The 16,740-nt window shown below is 43.0% G+C and overlaps 1 protein-coding gene across 7 annotated transcripts in view; it reads left to right on the top strand.

Annotated features, from left to right (window-relative positions):
• The window catches only part of epha8 (eph receptor A8), a 411,677-nt gene that overhangs the window by 337,400 nt on the left and 57,537 nt on the right, over positions 1-16,740 (top strand). For all 7 annotated transcript variants that reach the window (XM_070549067.1, XM_070549062.1, XM_070549064.1 and 4 more), the window contains 2 exons: positions 14,364-14,513; positions 14,595-14,785. In XM_070549067.1, coding sequence (XP_070405168.1) covers positions 14,364-14,513; positions 14,595-14,785 — 341 coding nt within the window. The remainder of the gene's footprint in view (positions 1-14,363; positions 14,514-14,594; positions 14,786-16,740) is intronic.

The raw sequence follows: 16,740 nt of genomic DNA, 5'->3' as shown, positions 1-16,740 counted from the left end.
TGTGTGTGTGTGTGTGTGTGTGTGTGTTTATTTAGCGAATAAAGCTTCTCATCATTTGTTTTAAGGTTAACACCCCACCGTAAACTTGCTTGAAAGTCTAATAGGAAAAAACTCACCGTAAAAGAGCTTGCATCTTATGTAATCATGTAACGAACGCCAAAAATAACGAAAACTAAGTTTAATGTTTATTTAAGTTAATTTTTAAGAAACCACATTACTGATTTAATGTTTTTAATTTCATTTTAGGCAGAAAAAAACACAGAACACAATTTTCATCTCCCATGTTGATAAATTAAAATATTGTTTATTGCATGTTTTATCAACTATGATTTATAATCTGACTTTGTTCTTCTATTCCTCTCTATTCTCATCCAGAACCAGTACCTTTAAGGAGCATCTGTAATTTAATTATGCCCACAGTGTTCTCTGTTGTTAAATGACAATAAAGCCTTGTAATCCTAATTCCCTTTGTCTGTAGGACTGCAAGTATCCAGGGTCAGGAGAGGGAGTCAGCGGAAAGCCCACTGCTGAAACCTGGCCCTGGTTTGTCCCCATGGACGAGGTGTTGGGACAGAGGCCTTCCACTATGCCTCCTGTCCTTATTGCTTCCATTCCCGAGGACACTCCAGGGCCAAGTGCAGCAGTGGGTGAGACAGAGGACAGGGAGAGTGGTGGAAGGAAGCCGGACTCCTCATCAGGGAGAAAAAGGAGAAGGGCTGATGAGCTCCTTGACCTGATCAGGGAGGACATGAGACAACAGAGGGAAGCGGAGGAGAGGAGAGAAAGAAGGATGGACAGATTTTTAGCATTGATGGAAAGGATGGCAGAGAAATTGTTTTTTTTCTTTTAGTTTCTTCTGGTTCAGGTTCTATATATGTGTTTGAATGTTTTTGTTATTTGTTTAAATGTAATAAAATTTCTATTAATTGATAACTCTTTTTTGATCATTAACAGTTTTATTATTCAGTTTTTAACAAGTAACAACATAGTAAATAAATTGTAAGGGAACACTGTAAGGAATAAAAGTAAAGATAAAAGTAAACTATATACAGTAAACTTGGAAAGCAGGGAGTCTTTGGTGGTGTTGCTAAATCTACTAAACATGGATCGAGGTGGATGGAGTGCAGGAACCGGGATCCGTGGCTGAACGTTTCTGGTTGGCAAGTGGAACATCAGACAGAGTGGTCTGCAGAGGGAGCTTCTGGATGCATCATCTCACTGACCACTGCATCGTCCATCAAAAGGGTTTGCTGGGCTGGCTCAATCGACGGCTGTCACATCACTAACATTCAGATATATGCAAAAAAGTTGATCATGAGTATAATACTTGTAACTCTAGCAGATAACAGGACTAAATGATTTTTAAACTTTAAATACAAAGGCCGGTGACGTTTATTGAGCCGTCGCAGCTCCTCAAAAACCACAAATAAAATGAAATATTGCTGTGGATCCATTTTCAACGTCGCTACTAGCTTGTTAGCCTGTTTGCCGCCGTCACGGTAGCTAGGCAACTGGACCTGGGGGCGGGAATGAAAACGAGGCTAGTACTGTCCGAATTCAGAGCCGATGACTTCCGGTTTTAGCGGTCTTGCAAGGACCAGGCCTTGCTAGAACGGCGAGGACCCGTACTCACAAGCATCCTACCCCTGGATTCGGACACAGCCTATGTGAGGGGGCAAACTTTTCAGGATGGGTGGTGACCATGGTGGCCATTTTGAAGTGGCCATCTTGGATCCAACTTTTGTTTTTTTCAATAGGAAGAGGGTCATGTGACAAACAAGAAAACAATTGTGTGCTTGGTTTTAAGGTAACATTGTTCTTTCATGAGTTATTTACAAGTTTCATTTTGTTCACAGACATGTCGAAGAGGTTAACACGTGAGGATTGGATCGAAATTGTGTTGATATCTGGTGAACGCAGCAGATTTCAATGCAGAACACCCTACGAAACCACCCATCTCCCATGCTACAGTTAACAAACTGCTTGCTAAGTTTCGTGAAACTGGTTCAGTGTTGGATTTGCCAAAATGTGGATGCATGAAAACACTCACTAATGAAGAAACATCAGTGGCTGTTCTAGTTTCATTCAGCAAGAGCCCACAGTGTAGCATTCGCTGCATGTCACTGGACAGTGGCATTAATCAAACATCCCTTTGGTGGATATTAGCTACTCACAAATGGCACCCTTACAAACTCCAGCTACTGCAGCATCTCAACGAGGATGACCCAGATCGACGCACCGAATTTGCAGAATGAGCAAAACAAAAATTGGAACAGGACCCTCAGTTCACACAAAAGACTTTGTTCAGTGACGAGGCAAACTTTTATGTGAATGGTGAAGTTGGCAAACAAAACCACCGCTATCGGTCTGACTCTAACCCACATAGAGCTCCGGACCCCACGTGACTCTCAGTTAGTAGACGCCATTTTGGCAGGTAAAAAAAGGTAAACAAACACGTGAACGGGATCAGCTTGGATTTTACTTCGTCGGAGTTTACTTCACAATTTAAAACCGAAGAAATCATTTTATATAGTCAGAAATTAAATAGACTAAACATCTCCGACCCTTACCATGTCCCTGGGATACTTTTTAAAAACGCCAGAAGCTGTCGGAGCATACTTATTACTGGACCTGGCCGGGGAACCCCTTGGGATTCCCCCGGAGGAGCCGGCCCAGGCGGCTGGGGAGAGGGAAGTCTGGGCCTCTTAACGCTACTGCCCCCGCAACCCGACTCTGGATAAGCGGATGAAAATGGATGGATGGATGGACAAATAACAGATTTACACATAAGTAGTTTAAATAGAGTGCTGTGCTGTTTGAATGTATAAACTGAACACCAAGAGAAATCACTAGTTTGATTTTTTCCGTGAATAAAATAAATATGTCAGGCAGGAGCGTCTCAGGATCTGTCTGAGAGCTGTCTCTGTGAGACAGATAATAGCAATCCAAAGTGCTTTTTATGTGTGATCTGACACTTGATCAACCATTGCTTAAAAATTAAATGCAGCTTAGCCGGTTAATTGCTGTGATCATAAAACACGTAAACGGCAGCACGCAGAACTCACGAGGCAACGTTTTACATGAAGTTTACTTGTTGCTATGAGTAATAAGACAGAAAAAGCCACGCCAAAATAAGTTTAGGAAGCCCACTAAGAATCGTAATAAAAGCATTTAAAATAAATACCACACACAGTTGAGGAAACATTGGTTTAAGTACCTGATATGAAGCGGTCGCTGCATAAGTGAAAACCTTTACTCTCAGGATCCCACAGTTTCATTTTAGCCCGGTCACTAGCGCGTTTTATTACGATGATCCAACGTTTGCGGCGCTCCGGATCTTGGGGAATCCTGTAGAAGGATCTTCCCTTGACTTGTCCTTGTCTGTTCTGGCATCCTGGGGCACAACAGGAATTGGCCATATTTCCCGTGTGAGATTTATGACAACAAATAGTCTAGCTGCCGGCTTCTGCCTGCCAAAATGGTGCTGTTTCGATTTGAACTGTTGCATGCTGGGAGAAGTGACGTCAACTCCCGGAGCTCTATTGGATAGATCCCTCCAAGACTGTTGGTATGGTGTAGTATACGGGGCAAAAAGATAGCGGGCCATTCTTCATCAATGGAAACTTATGGGCCATTCCCATCTGTACCGGGTTGGCCCAGGCCGGGTAGCACCAGTCCATACATCCTTGCCTTAAGCCCATGTGGGCTGATTCTACCCACCAATCAGAAGCTTGCTCTAATGGAAGGTGTGAATTTGCTGTCAGCAGTGGGTGTCATGGCCCTGGTCGGCCTGAAGCAGACCCCCTCGAGAAGAGGGCTGAGAATGAGCCTTGGTTGGCCCGGAAAAATACCAGGCCACCCAGATATGTAAACAACCTATGTTACCCGGCCCGGGCCGACCCGGTACAGATGGGAATGGCCCAATAAAGGCCACTGGATATTTGAAATTGCTACATGATAATGTGTTTCCCTCTTTATGAACTGAAGCTGGCACGTTCCCTGAATTTTTCAAGCAAGATGGTGCACCACCACATTATGGGTGTCAGGTCCGAGCATTCCTAGATGAACAGTTTCCTGGAAAGTGGATTGGTCGTCAGTGGCCATTTGAATGGCCCTCAAGGTCTCCCGATCTGACCCCCTTAGACTTTTATCTTTGGGGTCATCTGAAGGCAATTGTCTATGGTGTGAAGATACAAGATAAGCAGCACCTGTACTAGAAGCCTGCGCTGGCATTTCTCCTGTGGTGTTGCTACCAGTGTGTGAAGACTGGGAGAAGAGGGTTGCATTGACAACCATGGTCACCACCCATCTTGAAAAGTTTGCCCCCTCAAACATACTAATGTGCCACAAACAGGACGTTGATATCACCAACCATCCCCATTTTATTAAGATGTATCCATAGAAATGGCCCACCCTGTATTATATAAAAACATGAATATTAATTAATGAAAAAGTTCAAATTTAGCTTCCATAAAGCCAAGAAACTACACAGATGAAAATCAAGGTTTGGGATGAACATGGCTTTCTAAATCTCCATCAGGAGGAGTTATAAATAACAACAGTGGATATGATGTCTGTACTCCACCAGAGTGTGAAACCTAGGAGGGAGAAGTGTCAAGTCACAACTAGAAAGACCCGCCATTAGAGTCAGATCATATCTTTGTACAGCACCATGATGGGAATCAGCGTTTGACACGATTGTCTGTAAAAGCACTGCTATCAGATTAGAGTATGCACAAGGATTATGAGTAGCATCAGTGAGATGGGGGGTGGGGGGGTGGGTGGGAGGGTCACATAGTGTGGTATTCGAGAAATTATGACATCATTACAGTACATCTCAATCTACTGCCTGATAAATGCTGGAGATTAATGCATTTCCCATTACTAACTGGAAATTACAAATCTGAGCAAAGCTCTTGATTGTGTGAAATTAAGGGTAGCAGCAAGGTCACGCTGAACTCGGAGGCTTCCATCACTGTGCCAGTGATGATGGCATGATCCCAAGCCCTATTGTGTTGTAACTGATCTCTGCTGTCCTTCGGGCTTGCCGTAGGAGGACATGCAGGGGTTTGGGGGATCTATTTTATTTGACAAACACAGCAAATATGCTTTCTTGACAATCCTTGTCGTATGTCATTAAGAAGCAACGTGTGCTGACAAGTTGTGTTGATGCATGCGCTGTGTGGGCGGTTCTGGTACTTTTGGATCGGAGTGCTGCTTCAATCATGTGATACACCCACAAGAGATGAGCAAAATATGAAACTTGTTTGATATTTGTGCAGCCGCATGATTGCTGATCGGGAGCTGGTCGTTAGGTGTTAATGGACTCTTGTTACCCCTATATACCACACAATGCTAGTGATGGGTAGATGACGCCTCGTGAAGCTGTCGCGATCATGTCCTATTTGTCGGTTCCGTTAGAACCTAAGACTGCGCTGCTTTCTCGGGGTTCGTGGGGCGTCGGTGAGTTTTATTGTATTAGACCCTGGTTTGGACCCCCTAATTAGAATCAGTTTCCTATTTTAAGGTGAGAATGATATGCCGTACTTTTTCTTTTGTGATAGCACACTTTCTTTTTAGTTTCTCCCATTATTTAGTGGTTCTAAATACTAGGGCAAAGTTCAGAAGCAGGCCATTCTTCTGACAATTCTTTGGGTCATATTAGGATTAATTTGCGCCTCTGTCAGCTTTTGCGGGTGGTGGTAACTAGAAAATGATTCTTGTTAGTTGATCAGGCTAAGATAGATTTATCAATTAATCTAATTAATCCAACCTTCCCACACTGGCAAAGACTTTTTCACACTTGCAAACAGAGCCTATTTTAACCTACTAATGTTTTGGCTTCTCAATCCTTAAGATATCTCGTTGCTCATGGGAGAGGAGAAGACTAGCTTCTTCACGTAAGGTTTCTTTTTCTTAATCTGTCACAAACTGTAAAGCAAGTCCTGAAAATTCAGGAACCTGTAATTACAATATGCTTACCTCTCCTATTGTTTCGGGATCGGGGCTCCCACTCGAACCTTTAAAGAGGACCTTTAAGAATCAGGAATGTGAATTCTTTTTCAAAAAGGTTATTACAAGATTAAAAAATACAAAAAATGGGTAGATATAAAACTGATCACTTCCCCCAAGAAGAAATGCTAATCCTAATAATTAACTAAGAATAATGAGTTGACTTGCATCAACTCTAAGGCCCTGTCCACACGTAGGCGGCGATCTGCCAAAACGTAGATATTTTTCTACGTTTTGGCCTGTCATCCACACGAAAACGGAGTTTTTTCACACGAAAACGGATCTTTTTAAAAACTCCGGCCAAAGCGAAGATCTGCGTTTTCTCCGTTTTGGGTGTCTGCGTGTGGACAGACATAACCGGAGTTTTAAGGTCCGCAACGTCACTTTCCGCGACAAAAAAATGCTGACATCACGTATGCGACCTGTGTTTACACTAGCCGACAGCATGGATGCCCTCAGAGCTGCGCTCGCTTCATCAATGGTCCAAGCGCTTTTTGCTTGTTTGTTTTTGCAAGCGGAATTACTGCTCCTTGCGGAAGACCGCAGACAAAGGACGAGGTTAAGAACGGGGGAAGTACTGCTGCCTACAGGTCTGGCATGTCCTTAACAACGTATTTATCCGGGTACATGTGGACAGAGTTTTTTAATAACGAGGTGGTGTGGATGCAAGTTTTTGGAGGGACGGATATTCGTTTTTAAAGAAACCCGGCTACGTGTGGACTAGGCCTCGGTCTTCTTCAGCTTCAGGTTAACACCCTCTAAATCTCTCTTTCAAAAATTGCAAAATACAAAAAATAAGTAATTATAAAACTAACCTATCCCCTGTGGAGGATGCTAATGCTAAAATCTTCCTGAGAATAAATGGTTGACTTGCGTCAACACTAACCTGTCACTCTCTAACTTTAGGTGCGACTCTCTTCTCTCCCCAACGACTGACCTGTCGTCCTCCGTCCATAGGGCGGAGGATGACCTCTTCTATCCCAAATCTGCTCTGTCTCTCACCGTCGACTGCCCCAACTCTCGTCAGCTCTGCTTCTAGCTGCTCTTTTTATACTCTTCTTGGGACAGCCTAGACAAAGTAAAAGTTTTCCAGTTACACATCCATTATTATCACATGACAGCAAGATCATGGGGTCATACATCAGTTTCATACTTTTTAGCTCAACTAGTGTCATTAGTGTCATTTTTTGCAACTGATCTTCAGCTTCTCCCGAAGTTCAGGATTCTTCATGAAGGCTTTTTAGCTCAACACAAGACATTTGGTGTCATTTTTGCAACTGATCTTCAGCTTCTCCCGAAGTTCAGGATTCTTCATGAAGGCTTTTTAGCTCAACACAAGACATTTGGTGTCATTTTTGCAACTGATCTTCAGCTTCTCCCAAAGTCCAGGATTCTTCATGAAGGCCTGTCGTCTCCTGATAAGCTCTTTTCAGTCTGCCTCCTTCGGTTCCACCTCTCTTGCTGAAGGCTGGGTCAAACACTTCTTGACCTTCTGCCTAATTTTACTCGCAGAAGCAAGTTCTGATTCCTTGGATTCTTCATGAAGGGTTTGTCCACTTCTGAGATGCTTTATCTTCAGTTGATCTTCTTTTGTCCTAGCTTGGATGCTTGTTGTGCAGTTGGACCCCTGTCTTCTGGCTGATTTTACTCGCATAAGCAAGTTCAGTGTGTTTCGGTGTGGGTCCAGTCTTATCTCTGTGGCCCACCTGTTGACTCCATTTCTTGCCACTGTCTTTGGCATGTGGGAACTTGCAACAAAGCATTTCGGCACATTACCCAAACTGTATCATACCGTTGTCAACAGTGTCACCATGTTGGTCTACTGACTCCTGCTGGATTATTATCATCTGTGCAAGCAAACCTAATAGCGAGACTCTACTGACATCAAGTCCCGGTGGGCTATCTATCCAATTTGGGCCGGTCCGTTCACACCCCACACCCCCCAAGCTCTGTTAGCTGGCGGGACGGCCAATTTCCCACAGGTTTCTCTGTGATGTCTCAGCACTGACATTCTTTTACTAATGTAAGTAAGTTCAGTTTAACAAATGTGACGTTTACACTGCATAAAAAGTATGAATGATTTAAAACAAACCATTTAGAAAAGAAATTCTGATGGATCAAGCAGAAAATGAGAGGAGCAGGGTGAGGAAATAAAAACAAATAACTTATTTGCTGATATAAGAACGAAAGGATCCCTCATTAACAACCTTTTTTTTTCTGGAACTGCGCTGCTCTGGGTGGCTGCATGTTGGAGTAGCTCTGTTGACTATATGTAAGTTTTGCCTTTTCTTGGGCATTTTTTCCTCTAGTTTCTCAAGAAAAACTGTATTTTTTGGGACACTTTACTTTTCTGTTTCTGTTGCTGTGAAGCTTGGAGGATTTTTACTGCTATTTTTCAGCTTTTGTCACATTTTGAGCATTTGTTATGATGCGTAACCATGGCAACAAGCTGGTTTACATTCGGGCCGAGACTGAAGCCACAAATCCCAAATAAGCTAAAACGCAAGAAGCGTGGGTGCAGAGCGGGAGCAAAACAGAGACAGAGAAAGAGGAAATTCAAACCATCTCTTCCATCGATCATAATGGGCAATGTGAGATCACTGGCCAACAAGATGGGGGAACTCCAATCCCTTTCAAGGACTCAGCCAGAGTTTCGGCAGTTTCGGAACCGCTGGAGGAGATAATGCAAAGAAGGATTCTCCAGAGAATCAAGAAAATGATGGACAACCCTGAGCATTCTCTTCACAAGACTGTCCGACAACGGAAGAGTGTCTTCAGTCAGAGGCTTCTTCAGTTTGGCTGCAACACTGAAATCAATTTCCCTCTGGGATTAATAAAGTATTTTTCAATTGAATTGAATTGAATGCATTTTCCTTCTGGCTCCTTGATGTAACAATGGAATCATTTTGTTTCAAAAGTTGTACTTGTGGCAGAAACTGATCCCCTTGACAGAGGGAAACGCTCCTGGATTTAAACACAGTTTGACGCTTCACTGGCGAGCAAAACAACAGCTGTATCGGTCACGTGACTACTGCCTAAACGATACACACACCGACACTGCTGTCGCTCTAAGCCTGAGAATCCCCACTAATTAAACCAGGTGTGTTGGAGCAGAGAAACTAAAACCTGTTAGCAGCAGCTCTCCCACCTGCTTCAGTTGCATATTAAAACCCTCCGTGTGCACTTTCTTTGTTTCCATCTATCAACCCATGTACATCACTTTATCAACAACCAAGATGGCTGCCGATGGCTGGACTGGTTTGTTTGGTTCAATGCCTTCTCTGGCTTTTGACATTTTCTTTCACTTTCTGCTGACTACAGTGAGAGCTACTCAACAGAGATTCCTTGAAGTAAAGCATTGCCTGGACTTAAACCAAGTTTTGAATAACAGGTACAGGAAAAATGGCTATGTTGGGACATTGCTTCTCTGCCTGTGGCTTCTGATTGTTCCACCTGTTCAGGGCCTCAGCCTCAGTCTGGAAATGCATCAACCATCAACTCCTGCACAAGGTTACTCTCTGAATGACATACCAAGGCTGAAGTTTTTTGGACATGGATATTTAGCAACTTATTCCATCTTCTGGCAAAAAGAACACTACAATGAGAAAGGAAGCAGACCAATTAAGCAAAACAAATGGCATGCTTATGATACACTGCTACTGCTGCTGCTAAGTGGGGATATACAGCTCAATCCAGGACCACTGGAAAGTTCTAGCTCTGGACAAATGGCAAAACTGGACGTTGCGGAGACACTTATTCAAAGTGATTGTTGCAGTGGGATGGAACCAATAAACATCTTCCATGTGGAGTCATCGATCTGTGCCGGCCCTGCTACCATCAGCCTACGTGCTACCGTTTGCAGCTGTAGTAGCCCAGTTACCACCAAGCAAGGCCTAGACTTCAGCTGTACTGATTCTAGCTGCCCAACCTCAGCTGCCATTAAGCAAGGCCCTCGCTCCAGCTGTACCAGTTCAGCTACCACCAAGCGATGCCCAGGCTTCAACTACAGCAGCACAGGTACTACCAAGCCAGGCTCCAGCTGTACCAGCCCCAGGTCCACTACCCCAGCTGCCATCAGGGAAGGCCCATACTCCAGCCGCATTACTACCATCAAGCAACGCTCAGGCTTCAACTGCAGCGGCACAGCTGCTAACAAGCCAGGCTCCATCTGTACCAGCACTATCTCCAGCTCCAGCTCCACTACCCCAGCTGCCATCAGGGAAGGCCCATACTCCAGCTGCATCACCGCAGCTACCATCAAGCAACGCTCAGGCTTCAGCTGCAGCAGCACAGCTACTACCAAGCCAGGCTCCAGCTTAACCAGCCCCAATTCCACTACCCCAGCTGACATCAGGCAAGGCCCATACTCCAGCTGCACCACCTCAGCTACCACCAAGCGAGTGACAGACGGACTCCAGCTGCACCAGCTCAGCTGCCATCAGGCCGGGCTTCAACTGTGTCTAGCTGCCATCAGGCAAGGCCCACACTCCAATTGGGACAGCGGTTCCGCCGGGCAGCGCTCGGCCGGCTGATCTGGGTGCAGCGAACTCTGCTCTTCCTCCCTGTGCTCACTATGGTCCAGGTAGGCATGGGACAGTCAAGAGCTTTCGTAGAATAGGGGCAGGTGCCATTCAAGAAAGAGTCGGGGGACTAAATCCAGCAATTATAAAACTGCGTAAAACCAACCTTTTCCAAACGGTGAACAATGCTAAAGTTTTATGGGACCCTCGATCAAAACCCAGTGGACTACTGGGAGGTCACTTGAATATCCGTAGTTTGAGTTCTAAAAGTGATGAGATAAAACATGTACTTATGGACTCTAACTTGGACTTCCTATGCTTATCAGAAACTTGGTTAAATAAAAACTCCCCATCTGCAGCCCTACATATTCCTGGCTATAATGTTTTTAGGAAAGATAGAAAGACTGGTAAAGGTGGGGGGTTACTGTTTTATATCAAAGATCATATATCAGGTAAAGAGGTTCATTGCTCAGTTAATGAGCTTGAGCATATCTGCCTTAATATTAGCTTGTCACCACAAATGTCCTTTTTTATCATTGGAGTGTATAGACCACAGTCTGCTAAAGCAATTTTCTTTGACAAATTAGAAACTGTTCTAAAGGAATGTAGCTCAGGGAAGGAAATGTTGGTAATGGGGGACTTCAATGTAAATTGGGAGGATGAAGGCACCAGCAAAGCACTTACGAAGGGTAACAAATAAATTTGATTTTACTCAACTAATTAAAGGGCCCACCAGAATAACATTGTCTTTAAAACTCTAATTGATTTGATATTCACTAACAAGCCTGAAAGGGGGACAACATCATTTAACATGGTTACTGGTCTGTCTGACCGTAACCTTACTCTTATAGCAAGGACGCTAACTAAATCCCGTTTCCATATAAAGCCTCACACTAAATCTAGCCACTTTAGGATACCCAAATGTGATGTTGATAAATTTGATAAGGAAATTAAAAATATTAACTGGGATCAAATCATATCTGGTGTAGATGTGGATAGTGATACAAATGTCCTTATGTCCACAATCCAAAACATAAAGCGATTTCTTAAGAAAAGCAAAGCTAAAGGAAATAATAGGTGTACACTCCCCCGGATCTCTAGTGACATAAGGAGATTAATGAAAGAACGAGACAATAACTTAAAACTCTATCTTAAGACCAACCTATTGACTGATAGGCACATATTTGTGTCCTTGAGAAACAAAGTAATCAGGGAAATCAGGGTTGCTAAATCTAACTTCTTTGTTGACCTCATACGAGATGCTAAGGGTGATCACAAACAAGTTTGGAATTGTCTGCATAAATTAATGGGGAAAGGACACAGCAAAGCAACAAAGCAGTTGGAGATCAAAGACAAAAATACTCTATATAAGGAACCAGCTAAAATAGCGGCTATTCTCAAAAACCATTTCATTAATTCTGTTAGGCAAACTGTGATTAGTCCCATAAGTGGTCCACTCAACTGTTTACCAATTGACATAGCACAGACAGTATTTCTCCTGACTGAAATGTGTGAATTTAAGGTTAAATGTATAATTACGTCTATCAAAAACTCCAAATCAAAAGATATATTTGGACTGGACTCCATGTTTTTAAACAAACATGCTTCCTCCCTTGCAGGCCCTACAACTAAAATCATAAACACCTCTTTTAAGGAGGGTGAATTTCCAAACAACTGGAAGTCTGCTGTTGTTGTACCAGTCTACAAATCAGGAGATGCAACTGACATGAATAACTATAGGCCGATTAGTATCTTGCCCATTAAAATTCCTGAAAAATGTGTAGCTGAGCAATTGACTGAGCATCTTAACAGTACACCTCCTAAACTGCATCCTATGCAATTTGGCTTTAGAGCAAATCACTCCACAGAGACAGCTAACTGTTTCTTTGTGGAAAACATAAAGTCTAAATTGGACAAAGGAGGTATAGTTGGAACCACCGTTTTAGACTTGAAAAGAGCTTTTGACACGGTCAGTCATGACATACTCATCCAGAAGTTGTCTTGTTTTAACTTCTCAACCACTGTTATAGACTGGATGAGATGTTACTTAGCAAACAGAGCTCAGTGTGTGAGAGATAATGGTGAGACATCAACACCATTAAGGAACGAGCTGGGTGTACCCCAGGGATCTGTCCTGGGCCCTATTCTGTTCAGCATCTACATAAATGACCTGCCATCAGTGTGCACTGGATGTGAGGTGCAGATGTATGCTGATGACACAGTCATATATGTTCATGCAAAAACTAATGCCCAAGCTGCTGCTAAGCTCAGTGATACAATGGTACATGTACATAAATGGCTCACTTGCTCACAGCTGTATCTCAATGTAAAAAAGACAGTTTGTATGTTTTTTAGCAAAAGGAACATTTCATCCAACTGTGAACCCACTGTGTGTTTCTGGGGAGGTCATTCAAACAGTTACACGGTATAAATATCTAGGCATTATTACTGACAATACGTTATCATTTAAACATCAAGTGAGAAAGGTAGTGCAAATTACCAAATATAATATAGCAAACTTTAGGTATATAAGACACTGCTTGACAACACCTGTAGCTATGCTATACATGAACACTATGATATTCCCTCATCTAACATATTGTATTACAAGCTGGACCCAGGTGTGTGGTACAACATTAAGACCTATCCTATCACTTCACAAACAGGCACTTCAAGTCTTAGACAAAAAATCCAACCTCTACCATCACTGTAGTGTCCTTACCAAATATAATATACTTAGTTGGGACAATATTTTAAAACACAGTGATGCATGTTTAATCTTTAAGATTGTCAATGGGAAGGCTCCCCCACCACTTTGTACTTTTATTCAGCAGAAGCTATCAAGCAGCAGAACCACAAGGTCTGCACTAAGAGGGGACTGTGTAGTTCCTCATAGGTCTAGTACTTTTGGACAGGTATTCTTTTCTGCGAGAGCCTCTAACCTGTGGAATCAGATACCACTGGACATTAGAAACTCCACTTCACATCGTACATTTAAACTCAGTTTTAAGAACTGGCTTTTAAGCACACAAAAATGTGAACACCTGTCATATTCATTGTATTTTTGTTTTTAGACTATTTATTTTGTAACCTATAGAATGTTTGATAGATACTGCAAATTGATATATGCTTACTCTAATAAGTTGTATGGGTATAAGAATTACTTACTTCTTTTTTCTATTTACTTTTATTTTGTGTGTTATGTTTTAATGAAATTGAGTGTAATGGCATTGTGATTTATTGTTGTATATTAATTAGTTACTATGCTCATTTAATCAGTTTTTTCTTTTTTTCTTTCTTTCTTTCTTCTCAGCCATCGTGCTTAGTATAACATCTTGGACTACAGTTGAAAATTTAGCCTGCTGGCTAACACTGACACATTTACAGAAATGTTTATTAATGTGCAAGGTCCTTAAGTAAATAAATGAAATGAAATATGAAGAAATACCCTAAACACACACCTATTCATCTTTCATTGAGAGAAATCCTCTTCAGTCCCCCCACCGCCCCCCCACCGCCCCCCCCCCCCCCCACACACACCCCAAAATAGAAAAAAGTTTGTGTGTCAACTCCAACCAGAGACAACAGTGACATGACCACACCACTAGGGGGCAGCTGTCTACATAAGATGCATTGAAGTACAGAAAGTCATTTTAAGACCGAAGACTTCCTGTGATTTACTACCAGTTTCTGTATTCCTGTTTAAACAGGATGTGTTTTTGATAGCTTTAGACAGTCAGGAAGAAGACAACAAGCTTCAGACTAGCCTTTGTTTTGAATATTTTGCAGAACCTGAAGTATCCTGTCTGAACATTTCTGCCTTATCGACAGGGCGGAAAAATCCCGATTCGCTGGACAGCCCCAGAGGCCATTGCGTTCAGAAAGTTTTCCTCCGCCAGTGATGTGTGGAGCTACGGTGTGGTCATGTGGGAGGTGATGTCCTATGGAGAGCGTCCATATTGGAACCTGACCAACAGAGACGTGAGCATCATTCACTGCAAAAACCTGTCCTATAGTTTATTCAATTTCAGACACTAGAGCGTTTTTGCTGCACATTTAAAGGTGATCAAGTCTGTGGAGGAGGGCTACAGGCTGCCGGCTCCTATGGGCTGCCCTGCTGCTCTTCATACACTCATGCTGGACTGTTGGGAGAAGGATCACAACGAGAGACCGCGCTTTGGCCAAATAGTCACTGTTCTTGACAAGCTAATCCGCAACCCAGAGAACCTTAAATCTATGGACACGCTCTGCAGGTGAGTGGGTTGCTCAAAGGATCCATATTTGCAGCAAAGCCACAATGGTGTCTCACATGAAGGTGCCCTCTGATTTCATGTTGTCTGGCAGCAAACCAGTTTTCAATCAAATATTGGTTTAACTGATTAGCAGCTTAAGCTACAAATGAAAGCAAAGACACCTCCTGCTCGCTAAGGTCTGAGAAGATGATCTTCTGGACAATACAATAGCAGACTGAGGCTACTAAGTAACTGTCCTGTGGAAGGTGGGGTGGGGGGCAGAGAAAATCCAATCTCATCCCTCCTTTGTCAAGCAAGGGTTCAGTGGGATAAAGTCAGAGACTAAAGTTTCCCTCAAAGTTCTCTGGTAGATGACGCAAGCAGCCATGATCATTTTCTGTTGAGCTGATATGTGATGGATGCAGGGGCGTCGGACTGGGGGGGGGGGGGGGGGGGGGGGGTACCGTTTACCCAGGGCCCACTGCAGAGAGGGGCCCTGAGACAGCTTTGAATAAAAATGTTTTATTGTTGTTGTTTTTTCCCCCCAACTTACTTAATGTCTTAATAAACTTCCCTTTACCTGGATAAAGAGGTTAAGAAACAGAATTTCGCCTTAAAAATAATAACTGAATAATCTCTGAGGCATCTATCACCCCTTAAAAATGTGCAAAGTGGTTTAGTCCACACCAGCGGCCAGGGGCTGCACGGCCGCATGTACAGCTAATGAGACATCGCAGATGCCAACAGACAGAGCTGGAGGCAGGAGAGTCAGTCATGTCTTTTCCCAAGAAAGGGAAATCTGGCTTCCAGAAAAGAAAAGAAAAGAAGGAGAAAAAGTTAATTGAACAGAAGCAAGTATTGACTAGGTTTTTCAAGAAGGAAGGTGAGCAGCAGCAGAACACAGTTTTAGCTGATATTAGCTAGCTCTCAGAAGCTGCATTCATGTTAGGTGTTCAGTGTTAAACGCCTTTAGTTCCACCATCAAGATCAAATATAAATTAATTAGTGTTATCAGTGAAAACACTAATTAATATATATATATTAATCAGAATTATTATCGCGGGCGGCCGCCGCCAATTAATTGGCGGACCTCGCAGTAAAAACAGGTTCACTCTGTGTGGATATTTCAGCTCCTTCCCAGTCATGGACCAGGACAAACTTGGTATCGATGGATTCGTGGTAATCTCAGGAATGTGAAGCTGCCACTGTTTTTCATATAGCATGATGACACTGGTGTTAGAGGATTGTTATTGACTTGGTTAGATATTTTAAGCCTATTTTAAATTTCTTTATATTTGATCTTGAAAACGGACAATCTTATAATTTGGCTGATAATGCAGGGATTATAAAATTTAGAGTACATTACATTCACAGAGAGAACGTTGGTTACGTATTGTAACCCCAGATTCTATGAGTCTAGTCGCAGCCCTTAAGCTAGCTGCTATTGGAAGGATGATCTCCGCATCAGCCAATCATGAAGAGCTAAAATGTACGCCCAACAATAGTGGGCCCCCTCGTGGTATATAACCGCAGTGACCCCACTGCTCACCTCCAATGGCTCTTATTCCCATCATAACCAGTGGGGCCAGTGGCTTAAGGGCTGCGACTAGACTCATAGAATCTGGGGTTACAATACGTAACCAACGTTCTATTTCATCTAGTCTTAGCCCTTAAGCTAGCTGCTATTGGAATAAAGCGCAGCTGGATGGGTTTACGCCCCACTGGTTAACACAACCAATGGACACACCCAATCAAATCTCCTCTAGTGGGGGACGTTCAGCCTCAGACCAGGCTTAAAGACTGAGGCAGCCACGATAAAAGAGGGGCCCCCACTAAAAAACATCATCCACAAGAGGATGAAATCCATCTCAGCAAGGCCAATGAGGTGCCATAAGCATTCATTTAGCCTGCTGGGGTCCAAGCACTGAACAAGTGATGGAACCTGAAGACACATCCCGTAAATAATAACGAGTAAA

Source organism: Nothobranchius furzeri, chromosome 3 (genome assembly GCF_043380555.1).
Source record: "Nothobranchius furzeri strain GRZ-AD chromosome 3, NfurGRZ-RIMD1, whole genome shotgun sequence".
Taxonomy (NCBI): Eukaryota; Metazoa; Chordata; class Actinopteri; order Cyprinodontiformes; family Nothobranchiidae; genus Nothobranchius; species Nothobranchius furzeri.
The sequence above is the reverse complement of the archived record's forward strand: the minus strand, read 5'-3'. Positions and strand labels throughout refer to the sequence as shown.